Source organism: Sander vitreus, chromosome 5 (assembly GCF_031162955.1).
Source record: "Sander vitreus isolate 19-12246 chromosome 5, sanVit1, whole genome shotgun sequence".
Taxonomy (NCBI): domain Eukaryota; kingdom Metazoa; phylum Chordata; class Actinopteri; order Perciformes; family Percidae; genus Sander; species Sander vitreus.
Window position 1 is genome coordinate 15,989,045 of NC_135859.1, and position 19,689 is coordinate 16,008,733.

The 19,689-nt window shown below is 40.6% G+C and overlaps 2 protein-coding genes and 1 long non-coding RNA gene across 4 annotated transcripts; 1 reads left to right on the forward strand and 2 right to left on the reverse strand.

Annotated features, from left to right (window-relative positions):
• Positions 1-268: 268 nt before the first annotated feature.
• vcp (valosin containing protein) lies at positions 269-10,409 on the reverse strand. The gene is made up of 17 exons (XM_078250594.1): positions 10,288-10,409; positions 7,888-7,999; positions 7,560-7,732; positions 7,326-7,468; positions 7,073-7,203; positions 6,851-6,982; positions 5,956-6,058; positions 5,561-5,694; positions 5,081-5,216; positions 3,244-3,356; positions 2,853-3,017; positions 2,621-2,743; positions 2,305-2,517; positions 1,806-2,114; positions 1,368-1,523; positions 1,098-1,252; positions 269-823 (listed from the first exon to the last, which is right to left on the reverse strand). The coding sequence occupies exons 1-17, from the start codon at positions 10,302-10,304 to the stop codon at positions 718-720; spliced, it is 2,421 nt and encodes an 806-aa protein (XP_078106720.1). The 5' UTR covers positions 10,305-10,409; the 3' UTR covers positions 269-717.
• Positions 10,410-10,853: 444 nt separating this feature from the next.
• Positions 10,854-13,743, forward strand: LOC144518154 (uncharacterized). The gene is made up of 3 exons (XR_013502000.1): positions 10,854-10,942; positions 11,481-11,559; positions 13,546-13,743. It is a non-coding gene; the product is annotated as an uncharacterized LOC144518154 (long non-coding RNA).
• On the reverse strand, positions 11,349-17,987 carry fancg (FA complementation group G). 2 transcript variants are annotated; one of them, XM_078250596.1, is made up of 14 exons: positions 17,819-17,987; positions 17,007-17,100; positions 16,766-16,891; positions 16,447-16,619; positions 15,361-15,514; positions 15,067-15,197; positions 14,796-14,942; positions 14,410-14,570; positions 14,048-14,114; positions 13,516-13,832; positions 13,391-13,431; positions 13,113-13,286; positions 12,572-12,686; positions 11,349-11,579 (listed from the first exon to the last, which is right to left on the reverse strand). In XM_078250596.1, the coding sequence occupies exons 1-14, from the start codon at positions 17,897-17,899 to the stop codon at positions 11,477-11,479; spliced, it is 1,884 nt and encodes a 627-aa protein (XP_078106722.1). In that variant the 5' UTR covers positions 17,900-17,987; the 3' UTR covers positions 11,349-11,476. The 2 variants fall into 2 exon arrangements, with proteins under 2 accessions (XP_078106722.1, XP_078106721.1); XM_078250595.1 differs by having other exon boundaries at positions 17,007-17,103.
• Between the last annotated feature and the right edge of the window lie 1,702 nt (positions 17,988-19,689).

Here is a 19,689-nt window from a genome sequence, read left to right on the forward strand (position 1 = left end):
GAAAAAAAAAAAAAAAAAAAAAAAGTGACTTCCACTGCCAGAGTGACACTATGTGGTCAGTATAAGAACTGCCTCTCTGCCCAATAGCTTCGGTCAACGCCATGTTTTACAGTGAAGACTCTGAAGGGTAAAATCACTGAACAGCAGCACTGCTCCGAGCTTAAGCTTTTTATCCCTCTTTATTGTCTGTCTCTAATGTAAAACTATCAAATAAATAATAATGTACATGAACTCTATATAAATAAAAGAAGTTTCAAACTGACACTGATAACACTTCCATTTTGAGAGATTTTATTTTCAACAACATAACCTTGACAAATTTGTAATACATTATATGCTACTGTTTATTTAAAAAAAAAGAAAAAAAAAGAGGAAGTCATAAGCAATGTTTTTTATTTTCTTTTCTTTCTTATAGTCTAGCATAGAATTCCATCACTAAAGCCGTTCATGTTGGTTGTGATATACTGAGAATGAGGCCACTCACCAAGACGCCCCCACCCCAAATCTGCATCAGACACTCACCTTCCATTTCCAACATCCCCTTACCCCCACCCACATCAAAGCCAGGGCAAACCAAGCGGCTACATGCGTTCTCCAAGGGAAGTCATACAAAAAAAAGGAACACATGAAAGAAGCACAAAGTCCTAAAAATGTGGAATCTGGTGAGAATTTGTACAGGTGTGATCCCAGTACTGACCACTGTAGGGCAGTGTACATTTATCCATAAAGGTCATCGTCGTTGTCTTCATTGAACACTGGACCAGTGCCAGTTCCTCCTGAGCCATGGGTTGGACCACTGCCACCTGCAGTACTGGAGGGAAACCTGGAAAAAGAGAAAAATGGGAGGGTAATTTACCATTTCTATAGGGAGCTTATTCTATGATATGGCAACTAGTATATCTGGCAATTTCAGTACTTTGAAGTGTGAAGTAATTCTTTTCTGTAGTCAGTGATTCTAGGAAAATGCCTTGACTAATACAATAAAGCTTTTTTACAAACATCTTTTTAAAAACATGCAGATTATTTCTAATGCCTATGTAGACAGAAGACTTAAATGGACAGCTACCAACACCAATACAAAATGTGAGAAAATATACCTGAAGCTGCCAAAGCCACGGCTCTGCTGCAGTGTCTGAGCAAACATCTCATATTTGCGAATGTCATTGTCACTGACGGAGCGACGAGCAAATCGCATTGCCTCCTCAAAGTGGTCCTTCCTGATCTCTGGCACAGGATCATCCTCTTCCACCTCCTACGGATAAAAATAAGTGTTAACATGTAAAACCTCTAAGGCAGCAGCAGAGTAGTAGTGTGCAGATGCTCATCCAGATGAGAAAATTGACCAATGGGACAGAACAAGCACTGACCATGGCTGACGGGTTGGTCTGCCTCTCCCTTTCTCTGCGGATCTCATTCTCGATGCTCTCTCTGATGGCCAGCTTACACGCCCGCTGGCAGATCTCAGTAAGATCTGCTCCAGAGAAGCCATTGGTCATCTTTGCCAGGTAGTCCACGTCCACATCCTAACAAACAAATTACAAAAAAAACACAAATTTAGAAACTTGTACATATTTTGATTCTCTTTTGATTCAATTCTAAATGAAGTTCATTTAAAATCTGATTTTTTTTGTCATGCTATTACAGGGGATCTTAAAGTTTCATAAAGCAAAAGATATTTTTTTAACAAACTGGGAGCATTATGAGCAACAAGGTATTTGACAGAAGGCCTAGAAATAAAAAATGTCTGCATACAAACAAAAAGAATATAAGAAACTGCAACTACATAGTTGTAGCAGCACTGTCACCTTGCTGATGGGGCTCTTGCGGAGGTTGGCTTTCAGGATGCTCATCCTGCTCTTCTCGTCGGGCAGGGGGATGTAGATGAGCTGATCCAGACGGCCAGGTCTCAGGATGGCAGGGTCGATGATGTCTGGTCTGTTTGTGGCTCCAATGATGAAGACGTTCTTCTTGCTGGACATTCCGTCCATCTCAGTCAGGATCTGGTTGATGACGCGGTCGGCTGCTCCGCCACCATCTCCCACGTTGCCGCCACGGGCCTTGGCTATGGAGTCCAGCTCATCAAAGAAGAGAACGCATGGGGCTGCTTGACGAGCCTGGAATTATCACACGGACACACAAAATGGTCTTACAAAACAATGTAGAAATTCTTCACGAGGAAAACTGAAGCATGTGGTTGTTCTTGCAAATTAAATGTAAATTAGAAATTATTAATTAAGGTGGTGTAGATTTTTTTTTCCCTCTGCACCCAAGTTGTATGACCGACACCTGTAACGACATTCTTACCTTGTCAAAGATCTCTCTGACGTTTGCCTCGGACTCTCCAAACCACATGGTGAGCAGCTCCGGTCCTTTGATGGAGATGAAATTTGCCTGGCACTCGTTGGCGATGGCTTTGGCCAGCAGAGTCTTACCACAACCAGGGGGACCATAGAACAGCACGCCCTTGGATGGGGTCATGCCGAACTTGAGGAACTTCTCCGGGTGCTCCACTGGATACTGCGTTTAAGGAGAGGGAGAAAAACACAGTAAGATAAAACATTCTAAATGTCACCGTTTGGGATACAGCCGTTTCAGATAAACTTCTGCAAGAGGTTCATACCTGCACCAACTCCTGCAGCTCCCTCTTGACATCATCCAGACCTCCGATGTCCTCCCAGGTGATGTTGGGAACCTCAACAACCGTCTCCCTCAGTGCAGATGGGTTGCTCTGGCTCAGGGCCCACTGCAGGACAGCGTTTAGCATGTTAGTTAAGGGCTCAGAAGGCCAATATAAGCCAAATGAAAACATTTTACTCCTACCATATACTAAACACTATAATCACTGATTTTACCTTGAAGTCATCCATAGTGACAGCAAGTGAGTTCATGACTTCAGCATCAATGGTCTCGTCCTCAAGATCAATCAGGTCCATCTTCTTCCTGATGGCCTGCAGGGCAGCCTCGGAGCAGAGAGCAGCCAGATCCGCACCCACATGTCCATGGGTCTCATTGGCTACCTATATATATAAAAAAATGGCACAATATTACTACTGTATTTAATTTATTTTGTCAACTAATGAATGTTTGCATCATGTAAATTGCATCATGCAAATTCCTGTGTAGTTTCACTTGGAACTGACAAGGCAATAAGCACATGACTCCCTCTCTTCAGGGAAGCAGTGTGTTGTGTCCCCTGACTGCAGGAAAAGAATGACATGTACAGAAAGAACGATGTGGACAGACCTGTTCCAAGTCAACATCGTCAGCCAGTTTCATGTTCTTGGTGTGAATCTGGAGGATCTCCAATCTGCCAGTGGCATCAGGGATGCCAATGTCCACTTCCCTATCAAAACGCCCTGGAGGTAGCGAAGGTTCAAACAAACTTATTAGTTCCAATTGAAACAGGCTAAGAGCAATAAGACAGTCTGCAAGAATTACTTATTGCCTCCTCTCTAATGGTATGGCAGAAGTAGGAACATTTCAGATTGCACATATGGGAGGTAAAAAGTAGCCAGTTACATTTTACAAAGCATCGGTATTTGACGAATCGGCAAGATCCAATTCCAACCGGTTGTCAAGGCTGTCAGAAACATCCCACATGCCTTTTAAACTGTACAGCGTTGTGAGAAACTGGACCACTACTGAACTGCAGAGCCCACTAAATAAACAGCAGCTTTAATCAGTGATTTGACAACATGCTTAGTAAGCCATGCACACAGAGCAGCTTCAGGTTATATAAAAACAGTAGCATCGGGTCTATTAGTGACATTTCTTAAGTGCGTAAGTCAACTTAAGGGATGCTGTTGGTTAAAAAGTTACATTTGAATTTGCTGGGGATGAATAGAAGTTCCTGCTACAATGATAATCCCACCGTCTCTATGAATATAAGATTAAACACTATATGCCTCTTAGACAAAATGTTCAAGGAAACCAGGCTATATTTTAGTGCAAAGCTATTAAACATATTTACATTGCTTTACTGATCTTAAAACGCAGGCATGTTGGCCATGTGACTGCTGTACAATGTTGGCAAAAAATACAAATTGAACTATATAGGACTTGTGAAACAAGGACCTTAAGCACTCACTTTGAAAAGTACACAAATGTCAAAGGATGAAAATCTCATTCTGAAGGAAAGCATTTCATTCACACGTTATTAGACCGTTCTGTGAGACAGCAAAGGCAAGATGATCTGCAGCTTAAGTCAAAAGCATCACTTAAACATCATTTTTAATTTCAGTTTATTGATCCAAAGGGCAGCAGATCAAATAAATTAACAGCTATTGAATTAATGGTTTCTACTAGATGATACCTGACAGGTCATATGGTGAAAATAAATGACAAATATACTTGACTTGGGCAAAAGAGTAAAGATAATCCAGCTCACTGTCTGAAGTATAATAAGATTATTTTCTAACTCTGCCTACCTCCCATTTGATGAACTTTGCACCGTAATCTGACAGTTAATGTTCCTGGGCTTTGACAAGAACAGCTCTAATGCCCTCCGGGCTCGACCTATTGATGGAGACCCTGCAGCCTGTTAAGGCGCAAGGTGCATTTGGAGGACACTGTCAGTACTCATTTTTGATAAGATTAACATTATGTAGTTTGTCATGCATGTTAGTTAACAAAGACAAACATAGGTGGAAAATCGGCATAGCTTCCCTTAAATGTAAGCAAACGTAATTGAACTAGATCTAACATGGAGAGGAGACTGTCAGCTAACGTTAGTTAACTTATCTAACATTAGTAAATGATCACGTTAATTATCAATGATTCTTTATATAATGATAATTATTCCGTAAAGCTGGGTGCGTACAGCGGGGTCGGGGTTTCTTCGGGGTGGCGTAGGAAGCATTAGCACAGAACACACGAGAGATGTAAAAAATATTTTTGGTTCATTATAAGACTGTGGCCGGACCAGTCGGATCTACACAAATCATGTAGGTGACCCATTTTGGTTTCAAAACAGTGAATTTCACCGAAAGGTAAGGAGTTTGCACGCCTGAGACCTGCATTAGATGCTTCTTCTATTTCACTACAGCAGTAACTGAACACATCGAGTAACCAGATAATTTACCAAATCTCCTGAGAGCTGGGTCAATGCTGTTGGGTCTGTTGGTGGCAGCCATGACAATGACGTGAGCCCTCTGTTTCAGGCCATCCATAAGAGTCAGCAGCTGGGAAACAATGCGCCTCTCCACCTCTCCATGAGTCTACAAAAAAATAAAATAAAAATATTACAACATGCATTGTTGCTGTGCAAGTCACATTTTAAACATTACCTAGACATTAGTGTCTGAAATATAAGCACTCAGGATGACCTCACAAAACCCCCAGCAGCTCTATTTAAAATCAGGAGTGTGAAGGATTAATTGTCCAAATGAAATTCCAAAATATTAAGACATTTTACATAAATAGACTACACTTTGTGTGCAAAGGCTTTCCAAAGTATGGACAATGATAGCCATTTTCAATTATTTCAGAACACTCCTAGGTCATGAACAGACACTGTACTGTTGTTCAGCTATCCATTTAGATTTCCTCTCTTCCCGCTCACCTTCTCTCTCTTAGGAGCAATTGCATCAAGCTCATCAATAAAGATGATGGCAGGAGCATTCTTCTCTGCTTCTTCGAAGGCCTTTCTCAGGTTACTCTCGCTCTCTCCTGCCAGCTTACTCATGATCTCAGGACCTATAAACCGAAAGCCAAACATTTTTATTTCAGAGGAAAAAAAAAAAAAAAGTAAATCCTGATCTCAAATGATACCGAAATTTAATTTTGTTCTTTTCCAACCACTGATAGGATTCTGATAAATACTTATTCTAACCAATCCCAACACATAACCAACAGCAACTACAAGGCAAAGCAGTCAGGGACAAACTCAGCATTATCAAGAAATTCCATACTTTGAATAAGTGTCTATAGAAAATAAATACAGATGGGTGTTCATACCATTAATCAGGAAAAAGAAAGCTCCAGTTTCATTGGCTACAGCTCTTGCAATCAAGGTCTTTCCGGTTCCAGGGGGTCCATATAGCAGGATTCCACGTGGGGGCTGAAGAGAGGAAAAAAAACAAAAAAAAAAACAACCTTATTAATGACAACAAACAAAGTAAGCCAAACTAAACCAAAAAGGAGGAAACATGTCATGAGGTAGTGCATCTACTTCTTGCGATTAAAACAAACACTGTAAATGTACTGTAATGTAGGCTCACTGTATTCCAGACACTTGACCTTTTTCCCGCAATTCTATATATAAATACTTTATTTTATGGGCAATGTATACATATGTCATCCAAGAAACAAAACACATTTACAGAGGCATTTTATCTGACATGAAATACCAGCCACCCGGAATACTATGAGCCCTCACGGTAATCCGGACACCGTGTCTACAGACTGTTTTTTTCAAAATTTCTCCCAAATGATTTGCCCAAATTGTGTCAAATCAAACTTTAGTGTGTGTGTGTGTGTATAAAAAAGACATGCCCCCAGAGACAGGTAAACCAATCAGGCTTATATTTCAACGCATTGATATTTTTTGGGACTTGTACTGTGCTTACTGCATTGGAAGTGTCCAGATTACAGTCAGTCTACGTTATACCAGACATACTAAACACAACCGCAACAGTGTAGAAGACTCAAGTGCTTTAATAATGTCAGTTACACAGCAATATATAGCTAAAGCAAGTCAGTATTTGCCACTGTCATTCCTGCACAAGGATTATTGTAGCACAACCTGTTATAGTTGCACAAGCAACTATAACAAATAAAAAAAATAAAAATCCTACAATGGAGCCCAAACACGTTTACTTGTTCCTCAATTCAGATCAAACTGGTGCCTTACCTTGACTCCTATGGCCTTGAACAGTGCAGGGTGTCGAAGAGGCAGCTCCACCATCTCTTTGATCTGAGCCAACTGCTTCCTCACTCCTCCAATGTCATCATAGCCAACCTCGTTCAGGGACTCTTCCTCATCCTGCACATTTAAAAACACAAGAGGTTCCCATTTCAATGCTGTTTATTGTTGGCAAATGTTAACCATGCACTGTGTGTACCTGCTACCCACCTCTCTCCTGATTGGCTCTCCCTCACAGTGGATGACTGTATCAGGAGCAACGATGCAGTAGGGAGAGGGGTCAGTCTCTACCACCTTGAACTCCACAGCACGCATGCCTCCTCTGACCAGGAAAATATCACCTTCACAAAGTAAAGAAAACCAATGTTAATTTGACACTAACAGAGCTGCACCGTATACATTAAAACATTTGATCAGCCAGGTAAAATAAAAGCTTTATTCTGATAATGAAAATCAGGCTCACCTTTGCGAATTGGCCTGTAAGCCTCCAGAAAGTATGGCTTCAGGTAGACCTCAAACAGGTTGCCAGTAATTCCTTCTACGGTGTCATCTATTGGGAGGACGTGGATCCTCTTTCCGTACTTCACATCAGGACATGGCTGAATGCTAAAGGAGATATTAGACTTAACACTTTTTTTTTTTTTTTTTTTAAAAGGGCTGTGGAAAGTATTTAAGGCAAGTGTATGCTTTTTCCCACCTGATGACATCACCCAGTCTGACCCTCAGATTGTTGCGGACCACCCTGTTCATGCGAACCTTTTCATCAGAACAGGTGTCGTCAGACAGCACAATGCACACGGTCTCACGCCTCTTCTTTCCCTTCATCAGCACTGTGTCTCCACGGAAGAGCTGCAGCTCGTCCATCTTGGTCTTAAGAGACATTATACAAAGTTATTTTGTGCACCTCAGTGTTAATACATTTAAATTTAAAGATGAAAGATAGTAACTTAACTGATCTATGACAGACCACAGGGTTTAGAATTTGTAGATACATTAGCCATGCATAAAGCCTTCTGAATGTCTACCTGAGAGAGAGAGACCACACTGTTGTCTTCATTGATGGATTCATCAACAATCAGTCTGTTGGGTCTGCTCTTCTGTTTCAGAATTGCAGTGGCTAGATCATCATTTTTGGATCTATGCAAAGAAGCAGATACAACATTGTAGGTAAAAGAAAATACCTCTTATTGTGCACCATCAAGGTCCCATGCATGTCCTACAATAATAAAGCTGCTCAAGCTAGCAATTGTGTAATAGAAATGTGTACAGGCAACCATCAACGTCTCACTATTAAATCTGTCTACATTCAACCAGGCCCCTAAAGTGCTCTGTGAAACTTCTCGGTTTCTGGTTTAGTCTCTCTGGTTGGTCTATGGGCCATTGGAAAACACCATTTGGTGAAACATCCCTTGCAGGAGAGCTTTCTGTGTTCAGGGGGTCAATATGGTTGACTCCTGACCTACAGAGCTCTAAAATGATCATTACTTGTATCATTAAAACCAAGCTCAAACGGTGTGAAGAGAAATCCAGTATACTTAGTATTCAGGCATGATTGACTATTGGTTGTGTTTTGTATTGGTAGTCAAGAGTGTATTTTTACCTCATTGTCTGTCTTTTTTTGAATATGAGTACATCAACTTATGATAATGGATATTAGGCATTAGTCAAAGGAACCCAATATTCTGTTGTGTGTATGTATATACTTACATTATTAATGACGAATTAAGAATGCTGTAAACTTTTTGATTTTGAATTGTCTTGATAACCAGATGACAGAAATTGTGCAGTCCTGCTTTGCCCAATTATAGACATCTAGCCAAGATCAGGTCATTTATTTCCTCAGTCAACTTAGAAGAGGTCATAAATTCATCTGGTTATCATCTGAAGACTGCAGTTGATACAAAACGCTGCTGCCAGGCTTTTAACTCACACTAAGAAGTGACCATGTTACACAAATCCTTGCTGCCTTTCACTGGTTACCTCTAATTTTTAGAATTGATTTTACTGCTCGTTTTTAAAGCCTTGAATGGTTTGGCCATTCCCTATGAGACTGACTGCTGCTGCTTGAGATCCTCTTGCAGGGACATACTAATAGTTCCAAGATTTTGACTTGACTACAAAAGTGACCAGGCGTTTGCTGTACTCCAGGACCCTCAGCTGTGGAACTCAATGTCTGAGGATCTCAGGTTGGCGAACTCAGTATCCCTTTAAACCTCTTCCTATGATTTACTTTTATCTCATGGCTTTTTCTAACCGATGACATTTATTGTATTTATTAATATCTTAATTCTTTATCTTATTTACCGCCATCTTTAATTGTAATGCACTTTGTAACGTTTAAAAAGGAGCTATATAAATAAAGCTGTCATAAAAAAGGTAGCTAGTTTACACAACTCGCGACTTGCCATGAATAAACGTGATCTACGGATAATACCTACAATCATGCCTACATTCAAAATATCGTCACAAAATAATCAGTAACGTTAAATTAGTTAACGCTACGGTTCAACATGGTGACTGGTTTCCAGAAAAGTCTAGCGTTTGTAGTTTCTCATGTTGTTAGCATGCTAATGCTAGCCTTATAGCTAACTGCTCGCCAGATGACACAGCAAAAGAATTAGAAAAAAAAACTTTGTTAGCTAGGTAAAGACTGAAGTTACAACTCTACCGTGACATTGAATACATTACTTGTTAACATTAGCACGAGCTACATAGATGAGAAAATAAGTAGTTACTTTACGACCGTTAAGATAACAAAAAAAATAGAGCCCAAGTAAAGCGTCGATCATTTAACGTTGGAATGAATAACGTTAGCTTGTTAGCCGGTTAGCGTTGGTGCCCAGTGTAGAGCGGCTGACAGCTCGTCGTGTAAAAAGGACTAGCGTTAACGTTTATTTCGTGTTACTGTCAGCCTATAACACAAGTCTATACCATTTGCTCGTTATATTTATAACGTTATTTGTTCGTTTACAATTTGAAACCACTTCTGAAAACAGGCTATTAGCCGGCGGATAGGCCAACCTGTCGGTGTGACGGTGGATGGCTTTGGCCTTAACACTGTTGCTAAGCTAACATTAGCCCGCAAACACGACAGCGATGACTGCGCTTTGTCCAGTTATCGCTGTCACACCGCTGGGTGATTTAATACGGTTAACTGACCACAACGACAACCGTGTGGATGACAACTGTCGGGATAATACCCACCGGCCAGTGGGTTTTGCTAAGTTAGCTAGGTTATTCAACCAACGGACTAAAGTGCGGAGGCTGCAGTGACTGACCCCATTAGCTCTCCTGCTAATCGAGCTAACTTTAACAAACTAACGTGAACGTATTCTGAGCTGACGTTAACCGTTTAAAAAGCATTTGCTGACAGCCATTGTTCAGAAAAACGAATTTTAATAGGACTAAAAGATATGTCTACTTACTCCCCTCCCGAGGCCATGGTCGTCCACCTGGATTACTTTTAATAAATAAAGAAATTCTAGCTAAATGTTTAAGAGGCTTAACAGTTACTCGACGTTCTCAGTGATTTCACACGAAAGACCAGCCGTTTCCGTGCTTTTCTTTTACAATTATACCAAGAGCTGGACGCATCTGGCATTCCGATTGGCTGGAGGCAGTCCATCAGAATAGGTAACCAATGAAATAATGTGGAGTATGACGTCATCCAGAATATTGTTGAAATTTGGCCAGTTACAAATGAGTGGGATGTTCCTATTTTTACCAATCGTTCTCTTATTGGTCATTTAAGCCTGTCGCCAAACTTCTGACATCCAATTAATTTGCACCGCGTTGTTGTTGAAGAATCGTATAAACATGAAATTTGTCTTTTACACTCGACTAGTGCAGTGTCCATTGAAAACGTGACTGTTCGGAACGGAGGGCTATTTTATAAAAAATAGATAGCAGATTAAACCGGGATTTTCCAGTTATCCTGGCTGAATTTAGCCGTGATTCGTTTTCAGGAAAAGCAGTGCCACATAAATGACCATGGAGATGTATTCTGTGCAGCTAACCTGGTGCCTTATCTCTTCAGTCAGTAGTCACTCCGATGTATTTTTGCCTTATTATTAGCCACAGGTACATATTGCCATTCAGGATACTGTTATTTTAAAATTGATAATGAAAGAACTATGAAACAAAACTTAAATCATACCCTCTAAACTAAAAAAGTCAGGTTTGAATCAAATACTATTACTAAACTTTTTTACAAGATATTTATATATAGATATTTATTTTATACATTTATTATTTAATTGGTTTTAATAGGCATTTCAGAGCAGCAACACAGTTTATGGTGTGTATCTTCTAACGTATGTATTATGCTTTATCTTAAAAAAACAATCAATTATTGAAGTTACTGTCTTGATTAATCTTGCCTGGCCAACATACACACTGTATTTCCTACGAACCAGTTCAGACCAGTATGTCAAGTAATCTTAATTTTAATTTAATCTTAATTTCATACCCCACATTGTGTTCTCAGTCTCAAACAAACAAGATGCTTTATTTTACTGTCTCAGTAGATGCATGTTTGTTGTGGGTTTCCGTTCACAGGCCAGAGAAAGTTGATCCTGTTCAGTAATTGATAGGGTATACTTCTTTTGTCTCTCTCTAGGCTGACAATGGAGGACCAAGTTCCTGTATTCTGCGGCGCAGCTCCAAGGAGTCCAACAGAGGGCCAGACTGGGGTTCCTGTAGGTACACAGATAGACTCCTGCAACACAGTAGGCATATACCAGTTAGGAGAGTAATATCACAGCATAGTAAACATGCTCTGTCTAAAGCAGCAAGAGACTGAATAAACTACTAGGGCTTACATGTTATTGTCTTTAAAAAAAATGTATCCTGTTCAGACATAGTATTCTAAATCAGCACATATTCAGATTGTGTCTAGATCCAACTGTGACAGACTCCAGTTCATTTGTGGCATCAGAATGCATCTCAAATGCATTTTGAGTAACCACTTGAGATCAGATTTTAGCCTCCCTGTTTATATTTGAGTTTATCTGTAGGAAAATGTTTCCTCTGCTAAAGAGAAAAAAAAAATGCACATTTGCACATGGCTATCTTGACCAAACAGCAAGAGAAAACGATAGTAGTCCTTACTTGATGCATCACCTCCAGTGCAAGCCTACAGTTGAAATCACTAAAGTGTTCTTATTTACATATATTGTAGGTATTGTATCAATTTGTACAGTGGAGTATGTGAACCACTTAAAATAATGCATTTATCATGGTTGGTGTGATTTTTAAGTTGTCTAACTTTATTTCTTAAGTAAATTATATATTTGAGTTCATTACCTGGTGATGACATTTTCCCTGCATACCAACAACAATGAAGGGAAACGATATTATGCAATACTAAATGCTTCATCGTTTTGCTGTAAAATTGTCGACAACATCCTGTCTTAGATCTTTTGAAAGATGCAAATCAACAGTTTTTGTAAGATTTGTATTGCTTTATGCACTGAAAAGTTAAGCAAAAAAAGCTTTAGTGTGGTTGGGGATATATCTGTGTTCACTCCACTATACACTGACCACCTCTGAGTGTGACTACAATCAAATCCCATGACCCCACAGTGGGTTTGGGCACATTCACACATGTATTAAGAGCTGTACATGTGTAACCAGGTCATCCAAGATGCATTTAGAGTGAACAGGGGTAAAATGTGCATTGCAGTGCGAGTAAGAATGACAGTGTCTTACTCCACTGAGAATTGCGGCGTGAAGCTCCAGGTCTTTTCCCAACAAGCTGCTGCCTCCCATCTCCTGCCAAGCCTCCACAGCACCTCACCACACCACAGCCCTGCGCTCACGCACTCTGAGACAGCACATACAGCATGATTAAACAAAGGACCATGCAAACCAAGTACAGATTCACCACAGTCCTACAGTACATTCATGTCAAAATGATACAGTTCATGGCTCATACATGTGCAGGACTGTAGGTGTTGTGTGTAAAAATTTAAAAAAAAATAAGATGTGAAGATCATAGTTTAAGTTCACATTTATAAACCCAATCAGACCATTTTTCTGTACTGTCATTACCAACACATGTACAGACATTGTACAGACAAACACTGTTCAAATCATACTTCATAATGCTAAGTATAGGCCTAAAGACCATTTGACTGACCTTAACTTGCCTCTGCCCTAGTGCACTGGCCTTAATCCTGTGTCCAAAATCAAAAATAGCTTCAAGCTCTGCTCTATATATCATTAAGTTACAGCTGTAATGTGTGTATACCTGGGAATGCCTGCATGCTGAGCTGTAGGTCTCTCAGTGCCTCTCTCAGTTGATCAGTCTGGGTGAAGCTGATGCCCCTACCAGCGAGTGAAAGTCCCTTCAGCCTCTGGAGGATACACAGATCTGTTCCCTGCTTGCCTACCATATCTGCACTGGGAATCTGTGGTTGGAAACCTGTAATTAAACAATAAACAGAATAAAATGTAACACTAGCTGAAGGGTATGTAAAAAAGTGTGATTTCTCTCTGAAAGTATCAAGAAAAAAGAAAAGTACTTACTTCCCTTTTTAAAGCGCACCTTTACCAGCAGGTTGAAACACCTGTAATGCAGGGTGCAATCGTGCATGTTTGTTTATAATCCCCAACACTGATGACAGTATTAAAGCCAATTTCATTTTACAGACCTTGTGTAGTGAGTCACTGCTTGTTTCCAGTCCTTCAGGTGAGTGTGGCAGTGACCCTGGAGGAGGTAGGCAGCCCCCGCCCAGAGCAGCATCGCCACCCTATCATCACCCTCTGCACACAGAGCCCTGGTCTCAGCCTCACACTTCTCCTCTGGCTCTGCCAACACCACCTTCTCTGGCAGCAGCTCCAGTGTCGTAGTGATGACTTCATCGCACAGCGCCATGCAGTCAGCAGGCCGTCGGGCCATGAGCAGGGCAGCGCCAGCCTGCAGGTAAAGCTCGGGCAAGCTAGGGAGGGGAGGGCCCTCAGCATGCACCTGAGACAGAGACATACAGCAAACAGATGTCAATTAACGTGTTAAAGTATTCTTCCCTAGGGGAAATACATCATGGCTTCTCACAAATGAGCTTATACCATGCATACGCTTCGCGTCAGGGTCCTGCATCCCCCTGTCGGAGTTCTAATTCGCTATTGCTATACAACGCTCACTGTTAAATTATCATGTGTGTCTGTCAGTGTTTTCAGTCTTACTCCATGTTGATCTTCTGAGTGAAGAACAGCCAGCAGGTCCAAATAATATTCCACACCATCTGACACCCTGAAGAGAAAGCACCCATTCAAAAACTACAATGTGCACTATGTGGCATGTTTTCTTGTTTTTGTGATGTTATCTGTCCCTGTCTGTACTTGTTTATGAAACTTTTTGTTTTGCTATCCATCTTGACCAGGACTCCCTGGCATAAAGGATACTGTTTCTCAGTGGGACCTTTCTGGTGGTTAAATAAAGGATACATAAATAAAAAATAAAAAGAGTAAAAAACTCATCTCCGTCTACGTTTTCTGGTTTTAAGCAGTGGTCAGGTACCAGAAAAAGACAATGCTGGCCTTCTCACCTCCCATGGTGCACACACTTCAAGGCCAGATTGTGAAGAACAGAGAGGGCAGAGGGAACTGAGAGCAGGCTGCTCAGTGATTGGCTGCGCAGCAGTAAGGACGGGGAGAGGAGGCAAGTATCAGCCAGAGCAGGCTCTGTGGCAAAGGGCAACATCAAAGTCTGTGGGACAAGAGAGGCTTCATGTTTCAGTATGCAGGCCTACACCTACGTGAAAATGTGTCAGTGTCCAAAATACACGTTTGGCTCACCTGCTAAGGGCAATTCTACAACAACACATGCAGATAATATGTTTTAACATACAAAATAATGTATCTACATTTAGAAACTTGCTTTTCCTGTACGATGTATGTATGTATGTATGTACTGATTACTTGTGCTACTCACTGAATGCAGCAAACGAAGAGCTTGTATCTCAGCCTGTGTGTTGCCCAGCTGTCTGTAAATGAGCATGCTCTGGTACAAAGCACACACACACCGGGAGTCTGTTTCCAGTGCCTTCCTGTAACACTGCAATGCCATCTGAGGGCGGCTCTGGAGACAAATGCAAACACACACTCTCACTGGATGTAAATGCTCAAACGTGTTATGCCAATGCATAACACATGCCAAATGTCTGCTTCTGTTCTGTTTGTGTAGACTCTGTCTGCATGTTTACCATATGGGCAAGGCAAGAGCCTGAGAGGAGGTGTGTGTATGCTATTAGAGTTCTGGGAGCAGGCAGGGAGGAAGCTGTCTGCAGACCAGACAGCGCTTCTGAACTCCGGCCCTCACTCAAACTTTCTGCACCTTAATGAAACATGCAGGGGACAGCAAATTAAATTACTCAATACTACAAACACAAGGAGTCAGATAATAGTTTTCCCTGTACTGCTACTAAGTTTGTCTGCCTCCTGTTTTAGTTCATACCAAGGTGACTTGTGTATTTAAAAATTGAAAGAATGTTGCTGACCTTGGGCAATAATAGTACAGATCTGCAATAATTCAATAAGCCTTCTTGGGTCCATCACCAGCAGTGGAATGTCAGAGGACTTTTCCCTTAGCTCGCTCCTCCCTTCATCCCAAACTCCAGTAGAGAGTGTCTCAAACACAGAGAACAGCTCATCCTGCATCACCGGAAACAAATACAGTGTAGCTTTACAGTATCCCACACAGTTGGGGACTTAGCATGCCAGCATATATACATTTTACTGGCTGAGACAGGAAAAGAGATGTTGGGGGAAAATGCACTTGAATTGTTCTGAGGAAAGTTTGCATTCCTTCATGTTTTTCTTCAAACAAACATAAACACCACATATGTAATGTATCAGTGTTATTATAACAATAACACTTTTTATTATAACACTGATACAACAGATAACGAAAGGCCATGAGATCAAAGAGGAAGGAGACAGCATGGCCTCTACACCAACGATGATAGAGCTGGGCGCTATGGAGAAAAGCAAATATCACGATATTTTTGACCAAATGGTGCTTTCACAAAATAGTTACACAATGAGATTTGTGATAAATAATCAACAGTAATGTGGAGAAAACATTAGAACATAGAACAGCTAGAACAGTCTGTAAGTTCAAAAAAATGACATCACTTTACTGTAATGCAGCCTTTAAAACCAGGAAAAGACAACACTTGTGTTATATTAGGATATTACAATATCCTAAATTTAATACGATATCTAGTCTCATATATCAATATAATATCCATATATTGCCCAGCCCTACATGATGAGTAGACTAGATTTATATATATATATATATATATATATATATATATATATATATATATATATATATATATATATATATAGCACATATCCATATCACATAGCCTTCTCCCTGGTTACGTCACAAACAATCCATTGTGGAGTTGACCTCGGAGGCTAACTGACTCAGTACAGCGGTTTGGTCCACACCAGAGGCTAAATGACAGCCACATCTTTAGCCTAAACAAACTGGACTGAACAGGTAGATGCAACAGGGTTCTCTTAAACCACACCAAACAAGTGAGGAGTGAACACAGCCAGAAACAGGATCTTACCTGACATTCCTGTATAATTTTCAGCTGGCAGGTGGACAGCCATATTGCCCACTGCAGACAGAGAAGGTACAATACACAGGGATTCAAAGCTGTGTCTCCCACTGATTTGAGAACTGTTCTCCAAAACACAGGAGGGTCTGAAGCAACAGGGGCATCTCCTGTCATCTGTATAACTGTAGGGGAACAGGAGCAGGCTGTTAAAGTCAGAGCTGAGCAATCATTTTGAACTAATATAAAACTGAATGTATGCTATAAGTTCCTGTGTCATTTACTGTGCATCTAAGGTTTTGTCATTTATCATTTCACAGCGTAGATCTACCTCTCTCTGTGGCTTGTGTGAGGAGCAGCTCAGCGTCTGAAAATTGAGACTGAGCAGTGGAGCACAAACACGCATTGTACACCACTGTCAGCTCCAACTGTAAATAATCTGCAAGAGGAGGGATACCTGCAGGAGAGGGACATGGGAAAATTAAAGGAGGGAGATAGAAGACGCATAAGGTAACAGCTGAGCTCTCCAACACAACAAATTAGGCATTTGTACGATGAAGGATATGGAGCACCTTGGATTTTCTTTAAAAGTTTGTGAAACTCAGAGGAACACCATCTCAGATGGGGCTTGTTCTGGTCTGGGCTCAAGACATCTCCTCCTCCTCGCTGCTAAAAGAATGAAGTGAAAGCAAACTGGAAAGTAACCAAGTACATGTATTTAAGTACTATACTTTAGTACAATTTAGAAGGACTCGTACTTTTACATTTTATGCTACTTTACATTGCTACCTCTCAAAAACATTTTCTATAGAAAACATATGATCAGTTTTCTAATGATGCATAGAGATGACACTATCCAATTGTATAAAATGTGCTCAAACCAGCTCCACCTCAACATTAAAATGCTGCGCATACGTTATAACAAGTATAATGAAATGTAATATATTTATGAAGAGGAGCAATATTCTGCATAATGGATACTTTTACTTAGATTTTTCTGTCAATACTCCTGCATTTAATTAAAACTTTGAATGCAGGACTTTGTTATACTGTGGTATATTTACTATACATTAAAAGATATGGAGGTTTCTTCCACCTCTGGTTGTTTTTTGTTCAGCAAAAAATTCAAAATAAACACAACAGTGGAAGTGTTAATGGAAATTTCACAAAAGGATAGTATTCGCCAGTATTATTTGATACCAGAAGTATACATTTAACGTTAGAAAAGATTACACACTAATCTATTGCTCTCTTAATCTATTTTCAAGCACAAACAGATTCATATAACGCCAAATTAACGTTAACGTTGCAGTATTTAGCTAATGATTGTAGAGGCTAACGTTAACCGCTGAAAAGACGAGACACTTAACAGCTACCTTCCTACCTTGCATTTGTTTACCAACTCGTTGTTTTCCTGGATCCATCTATATAATAAAGAAAGTGGTTGATATATTTTATCAGACATGACATCGCTGTTTTCTGAAACGTCGTTGGTGTTTTGTTTAAACTTTCCCTCGTTTGTCAAAGAGGGGAGCTAACACAGGAAGTAAACATCAGTGTGAGTTTAGTGCAGTGGGGCTGTGCTGCCCCCCGTGGACAAATCAGGAAATGACACCAGCAGTCTGCTTACTCTCCAGCAGGTGGAGCTGTGACAGAGCCAAACCACAGACTGCATAAAAAGAGCCAACCTCGCTTGTGTTCTGGAAACGTCAATTTAAGGATTTTATTTTTACAGCCACAAAACTGTGAAGGGCTTCTGCTGTTTGTGTTTGGTCATTAGCGTTATAACCCTCCAAATAGACATACAGACACTCTCATCGTTGTACATTGTACATTTATGTATTCAGTTTGACTCTGTGTCCACTCCTTACAAAAATTAGCATTGGCCACAGTGATATACTCCCATAATCACACACACGCTTACACACACACACACACACACACACACACACACACACACACACACACACACACACACACACACACACACACACACACACACACACACACACACACACACACACATGGCCAAGGCCGTAATTGTATTGCAGCTGAGTCATCCTTGAGACTGCCAGGACAGCCATTTTTCTATTTGTCCCTCCCAAGGTGACTCCCTCTTTTCTCACCCAGTTCCTCTCTTCTCATACCTCTGTCATCCCTCCATCAGTGCATCACCTTGTTCCCTGTTGCCTGCAACCTCCATTGTCTTTCTTTATCACAACTCCTCCTTTCTTTCTTTGTCTCAAATCACAGAAAGCTCTAAATATACCACTGTAGAAAATCAAGTGAAACTTCTGACATCCACTGCTCCACAATATATTCACACACTTGTAGCTGCATAGGCATGCACACACAAACATACACAAAAGATGTATTTCATTCCAGTTCCCCAAGTGTTTTTTCCCTCATAGGATGGGTTTCAGTTTTTTGTGACATTTTCCTCTGCATCGATCCTGCTATTTTCCATCTCTCTCTGTCTCCCCTCTCTCCATCCATCCCTTCAAGGAGAAGGTCATAACATGGCAGGAGCCGCCCACCTTCTTTTGTGCTGTCCTTCTGCCAATGTCATTCACATGGCAAGACTTCAAACTTTCATTAAAAAAGATTTATAAAAAAGAAAATTGTTAGTACGACAAATTCACCCATGGCAGCATTCAAGTGCAGATTGTGTTCCATTTGATAAAAACCAACAACTGCCAAAATCTGCCTGTTTTGTTGGATTTAACAGCTCCCCAGTGCATGGCTTAACACTATTCTGATTACGAATATAGTCCCCAACCATCACTGGTGATAAAACCCGAAACCTGTCCATGTTTGTTATATTTCTCCAACAGATATATTCTATACAGAATGAGAAATGATGAGTCTTTTTTTCCTGTAGACTTCAGCTGCTTACAGTTGGTTCAAATAACAAGGTATTGAGGAACATGAGCTATACTGAGATCCTCTTAACGTCACAACTGAATTCTGCCTACTCTGCTCCATTATCCTCATTTATAAAATATGAAGCTAGTGGAGGGAGGGGATGTGATGAATGTTATTTCTGTCCTGCGTGGCCCTCAGCCCTCTGAACATGTGAGATGTGGTGCAAAACACATCTCACTGTGTTTCCCAAATAGCAAACCAACACATTCCAACATGGATTTCAACACATTTGAGAAAAAGCATGATAAACTGTAATGGGTTTCACCTTTAAAAATAAGATGTAAGGACCTTAAGCAGACATGGTTGCTGGAGGACAGGCTAAGGGCTTTG

Bases quoted from the DNA above. Each gene is read 5' to 3' on its own strand.
- fancg (XM_078250595.1), bottom strand. From the start codon at position 17,899: ATGTCTGATAAAATATATCAACCACTTTCTTTATTATATAGATGGATC. The intron at 16,892-17,006 runs GTGCTCCATATC...CCTCTCCTGCAG, and splicing joins ACTTTTAAAGAAAATCCAAG to GTATCCCTCCTCTTGCAGAT. The intron at 15,515-16,446 runs GTAAGATCCTGT...CCGGTGATGCAG, and splicing joins AAATTATACAGGAATGTCAG to GATGAGCTGTTCTCTGTGTT.
- vcp (XM_078250594.1), bottom strand. The intron at 7,469-7,559 runs GTGGGAAAAAGC...TATCTCCTTTAG, and splicing joins AGACTGGGTGATGTCATCAG to CATTCAGCCATGTCCTGATG. The intron at 5,217-5,560 runs GTGAGCGGGAAG...ATTTTTTTGTAG, and splicing joins TTGCTCCTAAGAGAGAGAAG to ACTCATGGAGAGGTGGAGAG.